Source organism: Microcaecilia unicolor, chromosome 8, assembly GCF_901765095.1.
Source record: "Microcaecilia unicolor chromosome 8, aMicUni1.1, whole genome shotgun sequence".
Taxonomy (NCBI): domain Eukaryota; kingdom Metazoa; phylum Chordata; class Amphibia; order Gymnophiona; family Siphonopidae; genus Microcaecilia; species Microcaecilia unicolor.
This window is the reverse complement of record NC_044038.1, coordinates 194,748,339-194,770,520: the sequence shown is the minus strand read 5'-3', so window position 1 is coordinate 194,770,520 and position 22,182 is coordinate 194,748,339. Positions and strand designations below refer to the sequence as shown.

Here is a 22,182-nt window from a genome sequence, read left to right as displayed (position 1 = left end):
AGATGCTGGGCTCGATGGACCCTTGGTCTTTTCCCAGTATGGCATTACTTATGTACTTATGACCCAGCGGGGTATCTCGCTGTTATGTGAGTCCCTGGATATGGTGGATGTGTGGCATACATTGCCCCCTTTGAAGAGGGATTATTTTCATCTTTTCAGGGCCCACTCCATGATGTCCAGGACTGACTACCTCATGGTTTCTAGGGGGTTGTTGTTCTCCATGGTGGATACCACTATTGGACCGATCACGATCTCTGACCATGCCTGGGTGTAGATGGGACTCCAGTTCAGTTCTGCCCCCAGCTCGGGAGTTTTTTTTCTTCAATAGAGCCTACAAAAAGAACCCTTAAAGCCACAAATCACCATACAACCCACCCAATCATCTAAATACACCTCCCACACCACCCTATCTAACACCCCCTACTCTATCTTCAAATATCTTCGGCTTACCACCGAGTGTATCTAAGATCCTCTCATGACTATGTCATAACAATACTCTGTAAGCCACATTGAGCCTGCAAATAGGTGGGAAAATGTGGGATACAAATGTAGCAAATAAATAAATATTATTATTATTATTTATTACCCCACATTTTCCCACCTTTTTGCAGGCTTTATATCTGTATAAAGATAATAATTTTCCTCTGTATTTGTCTGCTAAGTGGCAGGATTATGTAGATACTAATAAAGACCATCTAGATAATCCAGTCTTGCATTGGGAGGTGGATGAGAGGCAGCAAAGGTGGTGTTGAGGGGAGAAATAATTTGTTAGCTTTCAGCGGAAGGCTCGCCACCGCAGAGTCCTCCATTTAGAACACCAGGTGACGACCCTCCTCCAGCAATAAGGGTGCCAACATTCAGTGGGCCTTAAAACACGCCTCTTGGAGGCTCAACAAACCCTAAATGAACTCTTACGCCAACATGCTAAGAAATCTGCTCTTTATTATAGATATCAGCTTTATAAATTCACTAACAAAAGTAGCAGTTTGCTAGCTCGTTTAGTTCATATCAGCAGAGGTCCCTGTAAAATTGTTACCCTGAAGGACTGTGGGAGAGTGCTTATGCATCAGGATGAGGCTATTAATCAGATTTTAACATACTTTTTTTGCACAGCTCTATTGTTCGCCGCCTAACTCCACCCTGGACAATGAGACTTACTTACCTTTCTAGCATGCACTTGCTTCGAGTTTCTGATTCACAAAGGGCAATGCTTAATGCTCCCATTCAGGAGGAAGAGGTAGAATGGGTAGCTATTCAGCAGAGCCCAATGGGGAAAGTGTCAGGGCCAGACAGGCTGCTTAGTGAATTTTATAAACTTTTAAAAACCAAAATTGGTCCGATCCTGACCTCGGTATTTAATGCCATCATATCTCGGGGTGCCCTGCCTCCTCACCTTAATGAGACCAAGATTATAGTCCTGTTAAAGCTGATGCAGGAATTACCACTATTGTTAGCAGAATCTATGGTACTTCAGGAATCAAACACCACACACCAGGAAGAGAAAGAAGTCTTCTTTATTTGCCAGCAAACAAAGTAGGACATCAGCGCTAGCCCTCTCTGTGTCCTGTCCTTCTCTTGTCTTGTCTCTCTCGTCTCTAACGTAAGCTGCTTCTGTTCTCATTTATATATTGTTCCTAAACCCCTCTAGCCCCCCTTTCTCACCAGATGGTAAGGAATAGATTGATTACCCTGTCTTGAACTAATTATCTCTACACATTTACTCAAAATATCAGTTACATAGGTTTCAGATATTTCCTAAACTGACCTACGACCTGGGGCCTCTCAAACTAGACAATGCGGCACCTATCTCCTGCATTTTATTATTCTTCACATAATCAGATTCCCGGTTAACTTCATAACTTAAACTCCTCGGGGCATTCATTAAGGGGCTAATCTTGCTTAATGGCACACAGACATGGTTTGTTATTACTTTCAGGAGACCAGTCCTACACTTAACTATAATCTATCAAGGAAGAGAGTTGTCTTTTCCTGACCTCTTTCACCTTTTAGCTTCATACACAGAACTAGCTAGGACTGTGGATAATTCAAACCAGATGACCTCTTAAACTGCAGACAAAGACTGAATTAAAAAGATATCTTACACAGAGAAATAGAACTTATTAAGTAAACAGAATAAAACATATTTTAAAATAAGCAGAAATCAGAATTCCTTATAAGACAAAATCTAAATTATCAAGAATATTTAAATCTAAACTATCTCCTATTCTCTCTAAACAGCATTCAGCCTAATCTTTTAAAACTGCCTGCTTGCTGATCCCCTCGAGACTGTCCAGTATGCCTTGCTTAGAATGGCATCCAGATGTGGTTTATTTATTATGCCTATGAACTAGCATTAACAATCCATCACTCAAAAGGGACAAAGAAAGTTTTATTTCTCTCTGACCTTTCTAACCTCTAGTCTAGCAAAAGCTAGACATTTGAGTAATTAAAACCAGATGGCATTCTACCACTTGCAGGACTGAACCAAAGTTAAACAGAATTAGCAAATTAATATGATTTCTCTGTCCAGGCTGCCTCAAAGCCAGTTAAGCCTTCGGACAGTCCAGAATCCTATTGCCCCATTTCCTTGTTGAATTACGAGGCTAAACTCTTAGCGAAGATTTTGGCTAACCAGTTGTCTTGGGTGTTCTCATCTCTGCTCGTGGAACCACAGGTAGGTTTTACCTGTTGGCGAACAATTTCTAAGAATTTTCATTGGATCTTAGCGGCTTTGGAGAAATGTGTGTGCTGATGCAACCTCCTCTCTTCGCATCAGTTTTTGATGCTGAAAAGGCCTTTGACAGGGTGGATTTGGGGGTTCCTTAGGGGAGTATTGAAGACCTATGATATTGATGGTTTCTTTTTTCACGTGGTGAGGGCATTGTTCACAGCTCCACGGGCGGGGATATGTGCCAATGGAATTCTATCTGACCCATTTCCCCTAGGTCGAGGAACAAGGCAGGAATGCCCTCTCCCTTACTTCTTGTCTTGACTCTTGATCCTTTACTTCGAGAGATTCGGAGCAACCAGGAGATCCGGGGGTTGTCTATTAGAGATCATGTTTTTAAAACTGTCGCATTTGCAGATGATTTACTTGTCTTAATTACTGAACCCAGACCACCTTTGCCCATTTTAATGGAGAGCCTCTGTGAGTATGGGGACTTCTCCGGTTTTCAATTGAATCTAGTAAAATTGGAAGCCCTAGCTATTTCCGTGGCTTTGCATTGAGAGTGGGGACCTTCCTTCCCATTGCAATGAGCACCTGGGTCATTTAAATACCTGGGCATTCAATTGTCCATGGGTACTTTGTCGCTTCATAGATTGAATATAGATAAATTAGAACGTAAGAATAGCCATACTGGGTCGGACTAATGGTCCATCTAGCCCAGTATCCTGTTTCCAACAGGCAGAAACCCAAATAGTGACAACATTTCATGCTACCAATCCCAGGGGAAGCAGTAGCTTCCTCATGTGTGTCTCAATAGCAGACTATGGACGTTTCCTCCAGGAACTTGTCCAAACATTTTTTTAAACCCAGATACGCTAACCGCTATTACTACATCCTCCAGCAAAGAGTTCCAAAGCCTAACTATTCGTTGAGTGAAAAAAATATTTCCTCCTATTTTTTTTTTAAGTATTTCCATATAACTTCCTTGAGAGTCCCCTAGTCTTTATACTTTTGGAACAAGTAAAAAATCGATTCACTTCTGCTCATTTGACACCACTCATTGAGTGTCCCCTAGTCTTTGTACATTTTGAAGTAGATTCACTTCTACTCGTTCTACACCTCAGAATTTTGTAGACCTCGATCATAACTCCCTTCAGCCATCTCTTTTAAAAGCTGAAGAGCCCTAACCTCTTTAGCCTTTCTTCATATGAGAGGAGTTCCATACCCTTTATCATTTTGGTTGCTTTTCTTTGAACCTTTCTAACTCTGCTATATCTTTTTTGAGATACGACGACCAGAATTGAATGTAGTACTCAAGGTGAGGTTGCATCATGGAGTGATACAGAGGTATTATTTTCTATCCCTTTCCTAATAATTCCTAGCATCCTGTTTGCTTTTTTGGCCACCGCTGCACACTGGGCAGAAGATTTCAGCATATTGTCTACAATGACACCTAGATCTTTTTCATGGGTGCTGACTCCCAAGGTAGACCCTAGCATCACATAACTATGGTTTGGATTAATCTTTCCAATGTGCATCACTTTGCATTTCTCCACATTTAATTTCATCTGCTATTTGGATGCCCGGTCTTCCTGCAATTTTTCACAGTCCACATGTGATTTAACAACTTTGAATAGTTTTGTGTCATTTGCAGATTTAATCACCTTGCTTGTTCCGATTTTGTTAAATAGTATCGGTCCCGATACAGATCCCTGTGGCACTCCACTGTTCATCCTCCTCCATTGAGAAAAATGGCCATTTAATCCTACCCTCTGTTTTCTGTCCAATAACCAGTTCCTAGTTCATAACAGAACACTGTCTCCTATCCGATACACTACATCAACTGGCTCACCTATATTGACATGTTTATTCACGCCATCAAAAAAATGAAGCAAATTGGTGAGGCAAGATTTCCCTTGGCTGAATCCATGCTGACTCGTCCCATAAACCATGTTTATCTATGTGTTCTGTAATTTTATTATTTATAATAGTTTCTGCTATTTTGCCTGGTGCTGACGTCGGGCTTACTAATTTCCTGGATCACCCCTGGAACCCTTTTTAAAAATCGGCATTACATTGGCCACCTTCCAATCTTAGGTACTATGGACAATTACGTTTCTTCAAGAATCTATAAAATAGATCCTTTGGTGTAGATTTTAGTAACAGAAAAAAACTTAATAATCTCAAATTTAGCTGTCTGGTGTAATTATTAGAGTTTTCATCTTTGCATAAAGCAACATCTTAATCTTGCACTAAAGAAGTTTGAAGCTGCATCACCTGTTGAACTTGGGTTTACATTTCCTCCTTTTTAGCAGCTCGAGAAACATAGTTTTCTTCCACTTCTGTAGCCTAGATGAGTTCTGCAGTACTGCAGATGAAATCCTGAAGCGTGGGTTCCAAAGCTGCACAAATTGCATCCAGGCTTGACCAGGAGAGGCCTGGCTGTATCGAGCCTCAATACTTGGCCACTGTCCACAACGCCAGAGGCACTGGCATTGAAGAAGAAGCCAATGCAGATGGCTCAACTGTAGAGAACAGACAGCCACAACCCACCACCAGTTGTGTTTAGCAGTATTAATTCCATTGCTGTTCACATCTCTGATGCAGCAAGTTGATTCAGGACCAGAGGAACTTCAGGGCCTAAACATTGCTCCTGGGTTTGGGCACTTCTACTCGCCTGGACCAGCTGGTACACCCTCAGACAAAGCTTGGGTGTAGCTGGTAATCTCCAGCTGTCTCAGAAGTGGTCAGCAACAGGCAAATGGGAGCTGGCAGTTTCCATTTCTTTTCTAGCATCGGGAAAAGGTAAGCTTGAATGCAGCAATCAGGAAGCAAGACAAAATGCACGGGGACCTACGTATCATACTTACTCATTTGCCATATTGAGCCTTCAACCCTAGTTGGTAATTTTTTTTTTTAATTTGTTTTAGAATAACTTCTACCATTTTGCCTGAAAACAACATCAGATTTAGCGGTCTACAGTTTTGCTGCAGCCCTTCTTAAACACCTGCAGTCCTCTGGTACCGTGTCCCAGAATCCTGAAGCTTGTGACACAACAGCCTGGGTCACAGTGGTTCCAGCGTGGTATCACTTAACTTACTGGGTGGCATGATGCAGAAGAGAGCTCTGAGGCTGATGATATCAGAAATACAAAACACTACAGAGAGAACCTGAGGGAGGTGGACATTTTGATATTATTTATTTATTTATTATTTATTTGACTTGTATCCCACATTTTCCCACCTATTTGCAGGCTCAATTTGGCTTACAAAGACCTGTTGTGGCATCGCCGTACAGGATGGCGTATACATTTGGTGATACAAAGAAGTATACATTTGGTGTTACAAGTAGTGAAGGAAGACGACAGGATTTGATCAAGTAGTTGTAAAGAGATACATTCTGCCTAAGGTCGGAAAGGTGTTGTGTTATGGTTAGTTATGGGTTCTCGTGGTAAGCTTTGTCAAAGAGGTAAGTCTTCAGTGATGTGCGGAAGTTAGTTAATTCGTTGATCGTTCTCAGGTGAGTTGGAAGTGCGTTCCACAGCTGTGTGCCCATATAGGAAAAGCTAGTCGCGTGAGTTAGTTTGTATTTTAATCCTTTACAGCTGGGGAAATGTAGGTTGAGAAAGGTGCGGGAAACTTTTTCTGCGTTTCTGGGTGGTAGGTCCACTAGGTCTAGCATGTAGGTTGGGGCATCTCCGTATATGATTTTATGAACAATCGTGCAGATCTTGAGCGTGGTATGTTCTTTAAGTGGAAGCCAGTGTAATTTCTTTCTCAAGGGTTTTGCACTTTCATATTTTGTTTTCCCAAATATGAGTCTAGCTGCGGTATTCTGGGCTGTTTGAAGTTTTTTGATGGTCTGTTCTTTACATCCAACATAGAGTGCATTGCAATAATCCAGGTGACAATACCATTGATTGTACCAGGTTCCGGAAGAAGGCCCTTGGGAAGTAAGGGTTTCCACATGGAGTGGAACATTTTCTTAGTTGTATTCTTCACGTGGTTTTCAAGTGTAAGATTTCGGTCGATGGTTACACCCAGAATTTTCAAATTGTTTGAGATGGGGAGGGAGAAGTTTGGGGTGGTTATGGTTATGATATATTTGCTGATGTCCTAGTCTCTTGAAGTTTTTGTTATATTTTTAAAAATTGTTTTCAGAGCCTCTTGTGTTGGAGGAATTCAGCAGAATTAGTTGGTCTTGGTTATTTTTTTAATCTGGTTGTTTTGTTCTTTTATGTTTTCTGAGCTTCCAGAACAATAGGAACTGACCAGTAACGGTGTACAGTCCATGAGCCTTCTTTACATAAGTACATAAGTATTGCCATACTGGGAAAGACCAAAGGTCCATCGAGCCCAGCATCCTGTTTCCAACAGTGGCCAATCCAGGTCACAAATACCCAGCAAGATCCCAAAAATGTACAAAACATTTTATACTGCTCATCCCAGAAATAGTGGATTTTCTCCAAGTCCATTTAATAACGGTCTATGGACTTTTCCTTTAGGAAGCCGTCGAAACCTTTTTAAAATTCCGCTAAGCTAACGGCCTTTACCACATTCTCTGGCAACGAATTCCAGAGTTTAATTACACGTTGAGTGAAGAAACATTTTCTCTGATTCATTTTAAATTTACTTCATTGTAGCTTCATCGCATGCCCCCTAGTCCTAGTACTTTTGGAAAGCGTGAACAGACGCTTCACATCTACCCGTTCAACTCCACTCATTATTTTATAGACCTCTATCATATCTCCCCTCAGCCGCCTTTTCTCCAAGCTGAAGAGCCCTAGCCGCTTTAGCCTTTCCTCATAGGGAAGTCGTCCCTATGATAACTGTTGATAACTGCATGGGGATTTCCCCATATATTAAAATGTTCATCTCAAAGCCCTTCCACTTGCCCCCTTTTATGTAGTGTTTTGTATTTCTGAGACTGTAAGCCTAGAGCTCTCTTCCTATGTCATGGCACCTAGTAAGTCATGTGATATCGTGCTGAGACTACTGTGACCCAAGTTGCTGTGTCGCAAGTCTCAGAAATGCAGTGACTCAGAATTCTGGGACATTTTACCTTTTCACTAATTCCCTTTTCAAACAAATCTGTTTCAGAGATGTGGCAGTGGTAGAACTAGAGGACATAAATTGAAGTTGCAAGGTGGTAGACTTAGAACTAAAATCAGGAAATACTTTTTCTAGGAGAGCGTATTTGATGCTTGGAAAATCTTCCTGGGGGAGGTGGTGGAGACAAAAACAGTGACATTTGAAAAAATTTTAAACACGTTTTGGCAGGTACAACTCTGGCCGCCTTGTTGTTCAGACAATGGTTTATACAAGTCTTTATCTGCCACCATTTACTATGCTACTATGTTAATGCCCCATTCCTTGTTGCCTAGCCATCAGAGCGATGGCCTTCAGGCAGGGTCCACTGCAGGAGTGGATTAACACTATACTGGGTTCTAGGCAAACAAACATTTGTTCCTCTCCTCCTTCCCCAGTCAAATTCAGTAATAGTTGGTGAATGAGCAGAGGTGGATTTTCCCTGAACTTCTGCTTAGCATCTGTGGCTTCAATCTACAGAACTTTGCTGCTGTTCCCTACTTTTAAATAAATGTGCACGGTTCCCTTTGTAGAAACCCTGCAATCTGATATTTCCTTCTTTTTCTTTGCAGACCTGCCTTTCCATTCCAGATATCAAAACTGCTTTCAGCGACTGTATCAGCAAGATTGGAAAGCGAGACTGTCTGACGCAGGCTTGCTCCGCACTCACTGGGTAAGTGTGAAAGCTGCTGAGGCATTGATATGCCTGTCGATTACAGATATACCACTAGAACTTTTCTTATCGCGTAGGGATAAGAGGATTCGTTGTAGGAACTCCAGCATGAGCAGCAAATGCCACCATTGAGTGGATGGTCACTGGAGCATCCTCTTCTTCCACACCCCGCACCCTTCACCACCTTCCTTATGTTTTCACCAGTCACAGAAGAAGCTCAAAGTCTTGTGACCTATACCCCAAAATACTCTTCTTTTCCCAGGTCTCCTGCCTGGGCCATGAGAAACGGTGTACTTAATAGAGCTATAATATGTTTCCGTAAAATAAGCTGAATAGCCTACTGGTCATAAATGCCAAGTGACAGACGAGACAGAGTGGTGATTACTGCAAGAAATGGGCTTCTGGGACCAAAGATTTACAAATCCATGAATACTGTATGCAGTTATATCCTTCTCATCTCAAAGAGCATAGCACTCCTATTGAAAGTTTAGAGAAGGGCAACAAAGATGATCAAGGTATGTAATTTTTGTATGAGAAAACTCTTCAGTTTAATGACAATATGGAGGGGAAGATATCAGAGCAAGAAAACATTTAAAAATACAGGGAAGGTAATCAAGAATATGTTCATTGTACAAGAGGTGGTGTAATGGAACTCAGGCAAAGGGTTTAATAAGATAAAAAGAAAGAGTTTCATTGCAAGGAAAGGTAGGGCTCAGATAGTATGACTGGGTTCAAAAAGGAATTTACACATTCGTGGACTATAAATGAACTTGCATGCTTTTTAGCATAGCATTCAGGAATGTTACTCTCTGTTCAGTACAGCTCTTAGCCATGACTGCTAAAAACTGGATGGGTCTGCCAGCAGATTGACATCTCCACACATGCCCTGTTTGTGTCTTAACTGCCTCTGCGTCTTGCTGCTGTCAGACAGGATACCAGATGAGATGGACCTGACCTAGTTTGACAGGTTTTACTGTTATTAGCTACTGGTTGTGTCAGTAATGGGCCTTCCTATTTCTTACGTATCATAGCAGAGGAAAGATAGGCTGAATGGTGATTTATAAGAAACACATTTAAACAAAATCTACATTTTTTTTTTCCCCAAATGGAGTCCTTGAAATCTCCATACAGTTCCAATTCCAACATGTTTCTTGTTTATCCTTCTACTCAACAACTGCATCACAGCTGTTATTATATTACTAGTAAAAGAGGCCCGTTTCAGAGGAAATGAAACGGGCGCTAGCAAGGTTTTCATCACCAACACCCCCCCCCCTCCCTGGCCAACCCCTTCGTTGTTCTGCCATTGCTCCGCCCCCAAAGTCATGACGTTTGACGCGAGGGCGGGGCTCGGAGCGATTTCCCACCACCCCCGCCTCCCTCCCTGCCAACCCCTTCGTTGTTCTGCCATTGCTCCGCCCTCGAGGGCAGGGCCCGGAGCGATTTTGGTGGCTTCACCACCACGAACCTTCGAACCTTTTTGAAGGAAGTCAGGGCTTGGCTTCACTGACGTCAGTGTCCTCAGAACGTTGAGGGTGAGTTTTATTATAGTAGATAGTTTTCACAATGAAAACTATAACAAATTAAAAACGATCACTTATACAATTAAAATTCATACCAAATTAAAACTGCAAAAACATAAACAAAAAATGTACTAAAACAAAAAAAATTGAATTGCACAAAACTACATAGCCTGTCCTCCTCTTTCCAGACCAGTCCAGATGTGGGTTTATGCTCTTCTACCAGCATGAGAAGACTGAGAACCACTGGTTTGATATCACCCTATTCTTTGACTACAAGCAGGCTTCCAATTCTCACAAGTGGGTTGACAATCTGCGTTGCCCAGGATTTGGCATGTTAGCCAGCATAGAAAAAAATTTCGAGAGCCTTCTGTGGCACAAGCTGCGTCCCACCACGCATGCATGGAGCGCCTTCCCACCTGCAGCACATCCGCTTCACTTCAGTTTAATACAGTAGCATAAAAATAAAACAAATTACGAAGAAACAACTCCAAGGGGAGGTGGGTGGGATTGTGAGAATGTGAAGCCTGCTGTCCTCAGAGAATACCTGCTTCAGGTAAGTATCTTCACTTAAGGGTTCTGTGCATTCCACAGTCAACCGGCATTTCTCAGTCCCCAACTGTTTTCAGGTGAGAGGTGCCTCTGCAGGCTATTTCAGGGCTATAGTACCTATGGGTGAGGGGCTCTGGTTCCTTGTGTGGGGGTGGGAGCCCTGATGGTAATTTCTTTTGAAGAGAATAATGCATACATAATAAAATATTTTTAAAAAGAATGCTGATTGGTTGGGCAGGTCCGCAGAGCCTGGTGGGTCCAGTTCTCTTCCCCCTTCCTCCAGTAACTCTTGGGGACACTTGGCTATAGTACATCCTGTTGTCCTCCCCTACATTTGGAAGGGGGCCAGGGATAGGAGTTTTGGCAGCTGCATTTAAGATGTTTGAAAAAAAGATAATAGGCAGTCAAAAGGAGATGATGATCAAGGGCAACTCCTGCTGAAGACTGCTAGGATTTGGGCTACCTGATATGGGGAATGAGGTGCTCTGTGCTAGTGTCTTGGGCTGCGGAGATGTCAGGGAGCCACATGTGATGATGGTACAGATAGAGCACAACAGGTGCTTTACAGCCTTTAGCAGCCACTGCAGAAGCATCTGTTCTAAGGAAACAGCAAGGTAATTGATCTGCAAACTCCTAGATGAAAAACAGACGAAGCAGATACGTACGTGGAAAACAATATTTAATAAATATAGATCAATAATTTCCAGATTTTCTGATGCTGCATCAGTCGGCCGGTCCGCAGCGCAGTAAGTTTAGACATCAAGCAAATGTAGTCTAATTTCTGCAGGACTCTCTGAAGGCCTGGTAGCGATGGCTGTTTCCATGCTGCTGCCAGAACTAGCTTGCTGGCCACGAACACTTGTCCAGCAAATTGGTGTATTGGACTCTTAACTCCTTTAGGTTTGAAATGTAGTAAACAGTGGTCCATTTTCATTGGGTAGGTCACCCCAGTAACCTCAGATAGAAATTTCAAGATCTGTGCCCATGTTTACAGGTCTCTGAGCATGTTTACAGGTCCACCAAATGTGGAACATATCGCCTGTTGCATCACACTGCCGCCAGCATTTGGCTGAGCCTGTTCGAAACATTTTTGCAATGTGATGCGGAGTGTAGTACCAACAATATAGTATTTTATGTCCACTTTCGACCATGGCACTGGAGATTGACACTTTGAGCAAGGACCTAAGTGCTAATTTCCATTGTGGAAGTGTGTATGTCACCCCCAGGGCCTCACCCAATTTGTCCAGATAGTGTTCTATCGGGTTGGAGTATAATAGTAACGTTCTATAGAGTCTTGAAATGCTACCCTTACCCCCCCTCCCTTTTAACATTCCACTTTCTATCCCCGTTTCAGTTAAACTTAGTTCTCCCTTTGCCCTCCGGGTTATAAAATCTCGTACTTGGAAGTACTGGAACGCTTGCAGAGGGGATAGCCCATGTTATGATAATACAATCTAATACATAAAAAATGAATTAAAATATCAAAATATTAAGAAATTTAATAAGTATACAAATTAAAAAATATACATCAATAACATACCTTTCAAAGACAGACAATATATATATGTGTGTGTTGTTAATAAACAGAATACAAATAAAATACATATTATAATAATGAATAGTCAATAATTTCATTACATATTGCACATATAAAAATAAATTAAAATGTCAATGAAATATATGCTGTGTTTATATTTGAAGTAAATTTGACACGTACCTAATGAATATCTGTATGATCATGTAATCTCCACTTAAATATCTAAAGAATATGAAATAAATAATAAATAATAGAAAATTAAAAGGAAAAAGTGAAAAAAATACAAAAAAGAAAATAAGAAAAATATTATTGTTGAAGATTATAAAAAATAATAACATAAATCAAAAAGCAGATTGTCCAGTGGTAGAGTACCCCAGCCATTGACTTACTTCATGGCGACTGGCGACAACACCAAGGAGCGGTGTTCGGAGGGGATTGATATCCTCATGCAGAGGTGACCAGAGCAATGAGAGGCAATGATCTACAAATCCTCAAGAAGTATCAAGCAAACCACACAAATAGCAGTGAAAAGTAGTGGATGATTTATTGTCAAATATCAAAGAACATCTTTTTTTTTTTTTTAAAGTGAACTAGAGCATTCTGGAAGTTAGATTCTTTTTATGTTGTTTGGTGAACCTAGGGAAGGTGCAGCATCTAGGGCAGTTGTGGCCCAGTGCATTAAGGAGGCAATAGTGTCAGCATACAGTATGCGTAGGCATGAGGTTCCTTTTCATTTGAGCGCTCATTCATCTTGAGTGGAGCGTAGTTCCTCCGTAGGAGATCTGTAGAGTGGCCACCTAGATATCCACGCATTCATTAGCTCTTCATAGGTTGGACACACATGTATATTTTTCTCTCTTCTCATCCTCTGAACACTGCCCCTTAACACTGTGTAAGCGACAAAATTATTCACCATTTGTATAATTCTCTTAAATATTGTGTAAGCCACATTGAAACGACTTGGTTGTATGATGTGGGATACAATACTAATACATTAAAATTGACCTAGAAGCTTGGCAGGATGTGGGTTTAGGGGCAAGCATGTTAAAGGTAGGCTTGACCTTGTTATTTCTTTGGTACTTCTTGAAAGTCTGGACTGGTTTGGAAGGACAAAGAAGGAGACATTAGATCTTACCTTTTCTTTCTTAGAGTCCCTCCAGCCCAGTTCAGAATCCAGCCCTTGAGGTATGCATCTTGTAGGCCTGTGTGGGTATAGATCTCTGTCAAAGATGTGTGAATATGGCAGAAAAGTTCTTGGTAAGTTTTTAATAGAAAAGGAACAAGGTTCCTCATTGTTTTGCATCTCTGGGCCGAAGTCAGACTTGAGTTACATAGAAACATGATGGCAGATAAAGGAATCCCCTAAGTGATCCCACGTGCTTATCCCATGCTTTCTTAAATTCTGACACCGTCCTCAACTCCACAACCTCCACCGGGAGACCATTCCACACTTCCACCACCCTGGAGGAATGGACCGATATTTGGCAACTAAGATTTAATGCTAAAAAATGCAGGGTCATGCACTTGGGTCACAAGAATCTGAGGGAACGGTACAGTATAGAGGGTGAAGTGCTTCAATGTACGAAGGAAGAGCGAGACTTGGGGGTGATTGTGTCTGATGACCTTAAAGCTTCCAAACAGGTAGAAAAAGCGATGGTCAAAGCCAGAAGGATGCTTGGGTGCATAAAGAGAGTTGCAGTTGTTCCGTTGCCCTCTTGTTTCTTGAGGGTGAAATGTTGATAATCTGCCTTGTTACAGAAATACTGGCTGGCTTTGGACTGTCCAGGGCCTTATATAAGATACTTTCTTCAAACCAGTGGGTCTTGGTCTCTATCTGCTGGTGGGAGACTTTTAAACTCGCTTGTCTGGACTGGTTTGGTGGCACTCAAAGAAAGAAAACTAGCAGAGAAGACTTAATTTATCCTTTATGAAACACTCATGACAAATAACTTCTGGAGTAAGATTTTATAAAACTGCTTTATGTTTACAGAATACCTGTTGACTAATCCCATGCTGTAAATATCCCTATTTGTGAACTAAATCCAGAAGCTGAGCGTTCAGCTGTTTCTGAACAAAGTACTTACTATCAAAACAGATTATAGCTCCTCTCTGGCGGTTTCCATTGCCTAGACTTGATGATAAAATAACCAATCTCCTTATTCAAATCCAGCCTGGAGGGGCTGCAGTGTAGTGATCACCTTCTCGCAACACATTCTGGCTAAAGACGGGGTCAGTGCTCGCTTTAGTCCTTGTAACTGGGTGAAGTTTCTCTGTAAAGCATTATGCTTCATTCCCAGGCTTTTGAATCAATAACTGTGTATATTGTCTCTACAGGAAAGGCTTGAATGAGGGCATCGAGTGGATGGTGAAGTGTGTAGTCAGGAACATTCATCGGCCTCCGCGGCAGAAGGACATCACATAGAAAAGGCCCGCCTCCTCTGGAACCAGCCTGAAAGCAAGGACTACTGGTTGATTGTGCAGGCATTCCCACTGTGTTCCAATCTTCACTTGTTACTGAAGCACCATCAACAAGAACTGCCAGGGCAAAGTTCAGTCTGTGTTTTCCTGAGGCCAGAATTCTAGATGAATTCTTACATTTTCCTTCAAGTATGCAGCAGTGCTGGCAGTGTGAAGGCAGCTCTCCACCTCTGCCCCTTGCAGTCTTTGGTTTGGCTTTGCTGCTTAGTGCTTTATAGTGGGAAGAGGGGAGGAAAGTCAGTTCTCTTGGTCTCTCATCCATCACATATGCTCAGGAGTTTGTCTCGGGTGAGGAGCTCTGCAGGTGGGGATGGGCTGGCAGATGAATGAAAGAGTTTGTCTTCTGCAGTGGATGAAGCTCTTGCTCTGGTAGGGTTGAGGCTGGTACATTGTTTCAGGATTTGGACCTGTTCTACCCCTTCTCTCTCTTACCAGTTTAGCTTGTATGGTGCCAGGCATCCTGTGACTGAGTGCACTGAGGCAGCAGGCAATGGAAAGAGTAGCTTTTACTGATGCACCTTCTCCTGCTTATGATGACAGGATTTACTCTTTAATGACATGTCGCCCTTTTGGGAAAGCCTATGATGTTACCAACTAGATTGTCTCAAAAAACAAGGTGTAACTTACAAAGCATCTGTTCATATCCTCAGTGAGAAAAATCTTTTTACTTATTCATAAAATTGGGTGGGTTGGCATAAACTGTGATGAATGCATGATGTACGGCTTTGAAGACTGGGCTGCAACACATTGCACACCGTCATGCTAACGTGATAAGCACCTTAAATACAAACCCGCTGTCTTAAGAAGTATTCAATATGCTTCAAGTGGGAGCTGGTTCTTGGACTGTGTGGAATGTTGATGTGTTGAGGTTTCTTTCTTTCTTTTCTTTTTATTTTAACAATTTCTTTGAAATGAACAGTGGTGTACTACACTTCTCAAAAGTGGGCCCTTCCGTTCTGTGTTTAGCACTTTGTTAAGCCAGTGTATTAGGAAATGATGCCAGGTACATCTTTGTAATCTTGCCTTCATTCATCACGGTTGATGCCAACTCACATGATTTCATAAATAGTGAAAAGGCTTTTCTCTGTTTTTGGTGTTCTTGATGATACATGCTGCATTATGCAGTGCTTGAGGAATTGTTATAATGGTTTATGATAAATTAGACGTAATATATCGCCACTTCATAAAACCACAGCAGAACGGTTCACATAGCAATAAGTGAAGATCAGGAGAAAGAAACACCATTTACAATAGGAAAAGGCTGAGAAGTAGCAAGTGTAGTAGAAATGGAAATAGGAGAAAAAAGTGTCTGATCTGAGAAACATGTTTAGCAGTTTCAGGACTGGGAAGAGAAAGCAACACAAAGAATTACCTGTTTGCCCTGTCCTTTTCTTAGTTTTCACATAGTGATGTCATGAATGTGCAATGCTGGGGCTGTGGAGTGAATCACTCGGGGGGGGGGGGGAATCTTGAAAGTTTGGAGGAAGTAGAGGTGCCAGATTAAAAAAAATAAATAAATAAAACAAGGCTTTGATAGTGATTTGTCCTTTGTAAACTTGGTGCGTGATCTTGTGTGTACTGTATCCTAATTTTGGAGTTTACTGAAAAGAATAAATATTCAACATGGTTTCCTGGCTGTTCCTAAGGTGAGTTACGGTATTAAGAAATTACTAATATTTGTGATTCAGAAACTGTCAGCTGGGGGAGGACCCTCCTGGTGACTCAGCAGCCTAAAAGAGCTCTTAGTATGAGGATACCATTTGCATTTTGAAGTGGTCGTAAAGTTCCTGGAGAAAAAGTCTCTAGTCTGCTGTTGAGATAGACATAGGAAAAAGCCACTGCTTACCCTGGGATTGGTAGCATGGAATGTTGCTACTATGTGGGTTTCTGTCAGATACGTGACCTGGATTGGCCACTGTTGGAAACAGGATACTGGATTAGATGGACCATTGGTCTGACCTAGTATGGCTATTCTTATGTTCTTATTGCTGATGATGTCTTGTTGTTGACTTCCCCTGGGGTGACCCTCACAAATTTGTTAACTGAGATGGAGGCTTTTTTCTAGGGGGAGTGGAGGAGTAGCCTAGTGGTTAGTGCAGTGGACCTTGATCCTGGGGAACTGGGTTCAATTCCCACTGCAGCTCCTTGTAACTCTGGGTAGGTTACTTAACCCTTCATTGCCCCAGGTACAAATAAGTACATGCATATACTATGTAAACTGCTTTGAATGTTGTTGCAAAAAGCTTACAAAGGCAGTATCTCAAGTCCCATTCCCTTTACATGGCTGATATGGTCCAGTTGCTAAAGGCATATTTTCCTTTTTGTGGGTGCAGGGGAAATTGAAATACTTGAGGGTGTGGATCACGGCTAAACATAGACAGCTTTTTGAGGCCAATTACTCAAAGTTACTCAGGGTTGTGAAATCCGATTTAGCTTGTTAGCCCTTTCATGTTTTGAGAGAATGGCTGTTAGAATGAATATTCTGCCCTCTTTCCTTTCTCGTTTTAAAGTGCTTTCTGTGGTTGTGCCAAGGCAGTTTCTTGCTATTCTTCAGGAAGAATTACTGAAATGTATTTGGGGGGGAGGGGATAAATGTCCTTGATTTACTAGAAAGATTCATTTTAGGGCTAAGAATAAAGGGGAGGGGGTTGAGGGTGCCACATATGGGAATGTACCATCAGGCAGCTCAGCCTAGGGCGGCAGTAGAATGGTTGCAGAACAATTTGTTTAAGTTCTGGGTATATGTTGAGTAGTATTTAGTGGACCAGATCCCTTTCAGTTATCTTATGTAGCTCCCTGGTAGGTGTAAATTTTTAGGACCAAATGTCTGCCCTGCTACTCTCCGTACATTAAAGATATAGGATGGCATGAGTGCCGCTAGAGACTTTCAGCTGTCCAAACATACTCCAATTCGGTATAATCCATTGCTGTGGATGGGACAGAATCCTGATACAGATCAACATTGAGAAGCCTTAGCGATCTCAAAGTGGGAACAAATTATAGAGGAAAACTGTTTACTTTTTATACTTTGGTGCAAGATTGTCAGAGCCCACATGAGCATCATTACACCTATTTTCAGGTGGTGCATTTTTTAACCAGAAGCCTATTAAACCTCATTTAGTTGAGAACAGTACTACCCTGGAAGAGATCTGTGAGGATTTTAGATTCACAAGGCACCTGGTAGCTGCGTTATCTTAGAGAACTGCAGCAGCCAGCTACTCAGCATAGAACTAAATAGGAATTGGAGTTGGGTGTTAATTATGAACCTTCTAAATGGGAAGCAATGAGGCTGTGCTAGCAAAGATTGCAATAACTGCCAATGTACAAGAAAATAATGTAAAGGTTATGTAGCAGTGGTACTTGACTCCTGACTGGTTCTGTCATTGGTATCCACAGTCCTCACTGGATTGCTGGTGTTTGTGTGGGGGCATATGGTGGACTTGTCCTAAAGCGACTGCATTTTGGAAAAGTATACAGTTTCAGATGTGCTGGTTAACAGGTCTGTCATTCTCCTTAGACCTAGGAAGTTCCCTTTTGATAGAGCTATACTAGGACTGACGCAAGCACAAACCAAATTGGCCTGCCATTGTCTTAGTGCAGCTGCTGACTTGAACACAGTGTTCATCCATTCATAAATGGTGAACTAAGTTACGTTATATTTATCGTGTGCAAAAGCTAACAGCTATCAGGTGCAACTCCCTGGTAAAATGGGAAAAAGCGTGGAGTTCCCTATCATATGTTCAACTAACGTTAAAAAAATGAAGGTTTCTTATGCTGGGATGTATGTATAGTTATCTTATTCCAATAGACGTACTCGCTTGTTGAAACCTGAAAGCTTGTGTGCTACTCTATGGAGAGATGTAACTTTTATATGCTGGTGTTGATTTTGTGGACAGATTGTCAGTTTTGGCTCTTTGGTAATAATTTGTTGTCAATAAAGACCTTAAAAAAAAAAAAGAAGGAAAGAGACATAAGAATAGCCATACTGGGTCAGACCAATGGTCCATCTAGCACAGTATCCTGCTTCCAACAGTGACCAATCCAGATGAAAAGTACCTGGCAGAAACCCAGTTAGTAGCAACATTCCATGCTATCAATCCTGGGGCAAGCAGTGGCTTTCCTCATGTCCATCTCAATAACAGACTATGGACTTTTCCTCCGGGAACTTGTCCAAACCTTTTTAAAACCTGGATATGCTAATCGCTCATTCTCCAGCAGCAAGTTCCAGAGCTTAACTATTCTTTGAGTGAAAAAATATTTTCTCCTATTTCTTTTAAAAAAATTTCCATGTAGTTTCATCGCATGTCCCCTGGTCTTTGTACTTTTTGAAAGAGTGAAACATTGATTCACTTCTACCCATTCTACACCACTCAGGGTTTTATAGGCCTAAATCGTATCCCCCCCCCCCCCCCCTCAACTCTCACTTTTCCAAGCTGAAGAGCCCTAACCTTTTTAGCCTTTCGTCATATGGGAGGAGTTCCATTCCCTTTATGATTTTGGTCGCTGTTCTTTAAACCTTTCTAATTCTGCTATATCTTTTCTGAGATACGGTGACCAGAATGGAATGCAGTACTCAAGATGAGGTTGCATCATGAAGTGATACGGAGGCACTATAATATTCTTGGTCTTATTTTGCATCCCTTTCCTAATAATTCCTACCATCCTGTTTGCTTTTTGCCACCATCACACACTGGGCAGAAGATTTCAGCATATTGTCTGTATTGACACCTAGATCTTTTTCTTGGGTACTGACTCCTAAGGTGGACCCTAGCATCAGGTAACTATGATTCAGCTTATTCTTCCTAATGTGCATCACTTTGCATTTGTCCACATAAAATTTCATCTGGATGCCTAGTCTTCCAGTTTCCTAAGGGCTTCCTGCAATTTTTCACAATCCGCATGCATTTTGACAACTTTGAATAGTTTGTGTCATCTGAAAATGTAATCATCTCACTTATGATTTTGTCTTCCACATCATTTATAAATATATTAAATAGCACCACTCCCAGTACAGACGAAGCTAACATATTCTTGTATCATATTGCCTTAGGATTTGATAAGTGAAGATTTTAAAAATCATCATTTCTACCTGAAGAGTTATATACTGAACATATACTGAGGAGCCTGTACTTATGAGAAACACCAGCATATACAATTTAAAACCAACCTTGGCCTCTATTGTGAGCCAGTGAAGGGATTTTTTTTCACTATAGCTTTTTATTGAAAGAGTTTTAATTTTTGTATACATTATCATCATATATCATCCTGTGTTAAAAAGTAGTATACCAAACTAGATACAATCAGCCAAAAGGAAAATTTAAATGTCTCTAACTCAACTAATCAACCAGACTTAAAAAAGATTCCATAAGTGATCCGGGAAATTATAGAATGGTGAGCCTGACGTTGGTGCCGGACAAAATGGTAGAGACAATTTTAAAATTACAGAGCATATTCAAAAGCATTGATTAATGAGACAAAGCCAAAATGGATTTAGTGAAGGGAAATCTTGCCTCACCAATCTATTACATTTCTTTGAAGGGGTGAACAAACGTGGATAAATTTGAGACGGTCGATATTGTGTATCTGGATTGTCAAAAGGCATTTGACACAGTACCTCATGAAAGACTCCAGAGGAAATTGGAGAGTCAGTTATGGGGGGTAGTGTTCTATTGTGGATTAAAATCTGGTTAAAAGATAGAAAACAGAGAGTTGGGTTAAAGGGTCAGTATTCTCAATGCAGAAGGGTAGATAGTGGGGTTCCCCAAGGGTCTTTGCTAGGACCACTGCTTTTTAACATACTTATAAATGATCTGGAGATCACTTTTATAAAGCACCTTTCGACACAAATCGGGAGATGGGCGTCCTCTCAAGGTCGCCCAAATCGGCATAATCGAAAGCCAATTTTGGGCATCCCCAACTGCTTCCCGTTGCAGGGATGACCAAAGTTCACGGGGGGGTGTCGGAGGCGTAGCAAAGGCAGGACTGGGGCGTGCCTAACAGATGGGCGTCCTCGAGCGATAATGGAAAAAAGAAGAGCGTCCCTGACAAGCACTTGGCCGACTTGGTCCATTTTTTTTCTTACGACCAAGCCTCAAAAAGGTACCCGAACTGACCAGATGACCACCAGAGGGAATTGGGGATGACCTTCCATGACTCCCCCAGTGGTGACTAACCCCCTCCCACCCTGAAAAATACACCTTTTAAAATCTTTTTTTGCCAGCCTCAAATATCATACTCAGGACCATTGCAGCAGTATGCAGGTCCCTGGGGGGGGGGGGGGGGAAGGTGTGTGTGTCAGCGGAGGCATAGCAAAGGCGTGAACGTCCTTTCAAACATTTTGGACGTCCTGAACTGCTCTTCCCTCCCCTCCCCCACAGGGACAGCCAAATTTCAGTGGAGAGGAGGAGTGGCCTAATGGTTAGAGCACTGGTCTTGCAATCCAGAGGTGGCCGGTTCAAATCCCACTGCTACTACTTGTGATCCAAAATCCAAATAAATAAATAAAGGGGGTGTCTGAGGCATAGCAAAGGCATGGACATCCTTCTCACAGAAACATCCACATTTTGGACGTCCTCAACTGCCCGTCGCAGGGACGGAGGCATAGCGAAGGCGCCTAACACTTGGATGTTCTTCACCCATACTAAAAAAAAAAAAGACGTCCCTGACGAGCACTTGGACATTTTCACCTGGACTTGTGTTTTTTTTAAGGTTGTAGACGGCTATTATACACGCGGCTTGTCTGCGTGTATGAAGCCATCTTTGGCATGCGCAGAGCAGCCATGCATAATGCTTGGCTGCGTTGCACTGGCTTCCCCTCCTTAGGAAGGAAATCGTGTACACAGGAGCTAACAGCGAGCAGCTCATTTGCATGCGATTTCAAGCATGCCCGTTCCTTTCCGAATCACTAAGGGATCGGTAAGGGAAGGGCTTTTTCTGTTCAGTTAGTGCATCAGTTAGTCCACTGCAGTGCCCCCTAGGGTGCCCGGTTCGTGTCCTGGCATGTCAGGGGGACCAGTGCAGTACGAATGCTGGCTCCTCCCACGACCAGATGAATTGGATTTGGTCATTTTTTAGATGGGCGCCCTCGGTTTTCATTATCGCCGAAAACCAGGGACGACCCTCTCTAAGGTCAACCATCTCAACATTTATGTCGACCATCTCTAAGGTCGACCTAAGAGATTTGGGCATCCCCGACCGTATTATCGAAACGAAAGATGGGCGCCCATCTTGTTTCGATAATACGGGATGCCCCGCCCCCTTCACGGGGACATCCTCAGAGATGGACGCCTTTAGAGATGGGCATCCATGTTCGAAAATGCCCCTCTTTTTGATTTGGACGTTTTGTTTTTTTGGTCCATTTTTGAAAAAAAAAAAAAAAAGTCCAAGTGCAAAATACACAAAAGCAAGCCATTGGGATATAGGAGAAGCCAGCATTTTTAGTATACTGGACCGAAAGAACATCCCAGGAAAAACAGGGCACCCTAGGGGGCACTGCAGTGGACTTCATAAAATGCTCCTAGGTACACATCTCCCCATTGCTCACTTATCTTGTCTGCTTGCCCCCCCACAAAACCCACTGCCCCCAACTACGCCACTACCATAGCCCTTACGGGTGAATGGTGCACCTATATGTGGGTTCAGTGGGTTTCTGGTGAGTTTGGGAGGGCTCA

The 22,182-nt window shown here is 42.1% G+C and overlaps 1 protein-coding gene across 3 annotated transcripts in view; it reads left to right on the top strand.

Moving 5' to 3' along the window:
• Nucleotides 1-16,229, top strand: part of ARFRP1 (ADP ribosylation factor related protein 1) — a 33,901-nt gene extending 17,672 nt beyond the window's left edge. For 2 of the 3 annotated variants that reach the window (XM_030212505.1, XM_030212506.1), the window contains exons 7-8: nucleotides 8,328-8,428; nucleotides 14,369-16,229. In XM_030212505.1, the coding sequence (XP_030068365.1) occupies nucleotides 8,328-8,428; nucleotides 14,369-14,456 (189 nt within the window). In that variant the 3' untranslated portion in view covers nucleotides 14,457-16,229. The remainder of the gene's footprint in view (nucleotides 1-8,327; nucleotides 8,429-14,368) is intronic. The other variant, XM_030212504.1, reaches the window with a different exon arrangement.
• Nucleotides 16,230-22,182: the final 5,953 nt, after the last annotated feature.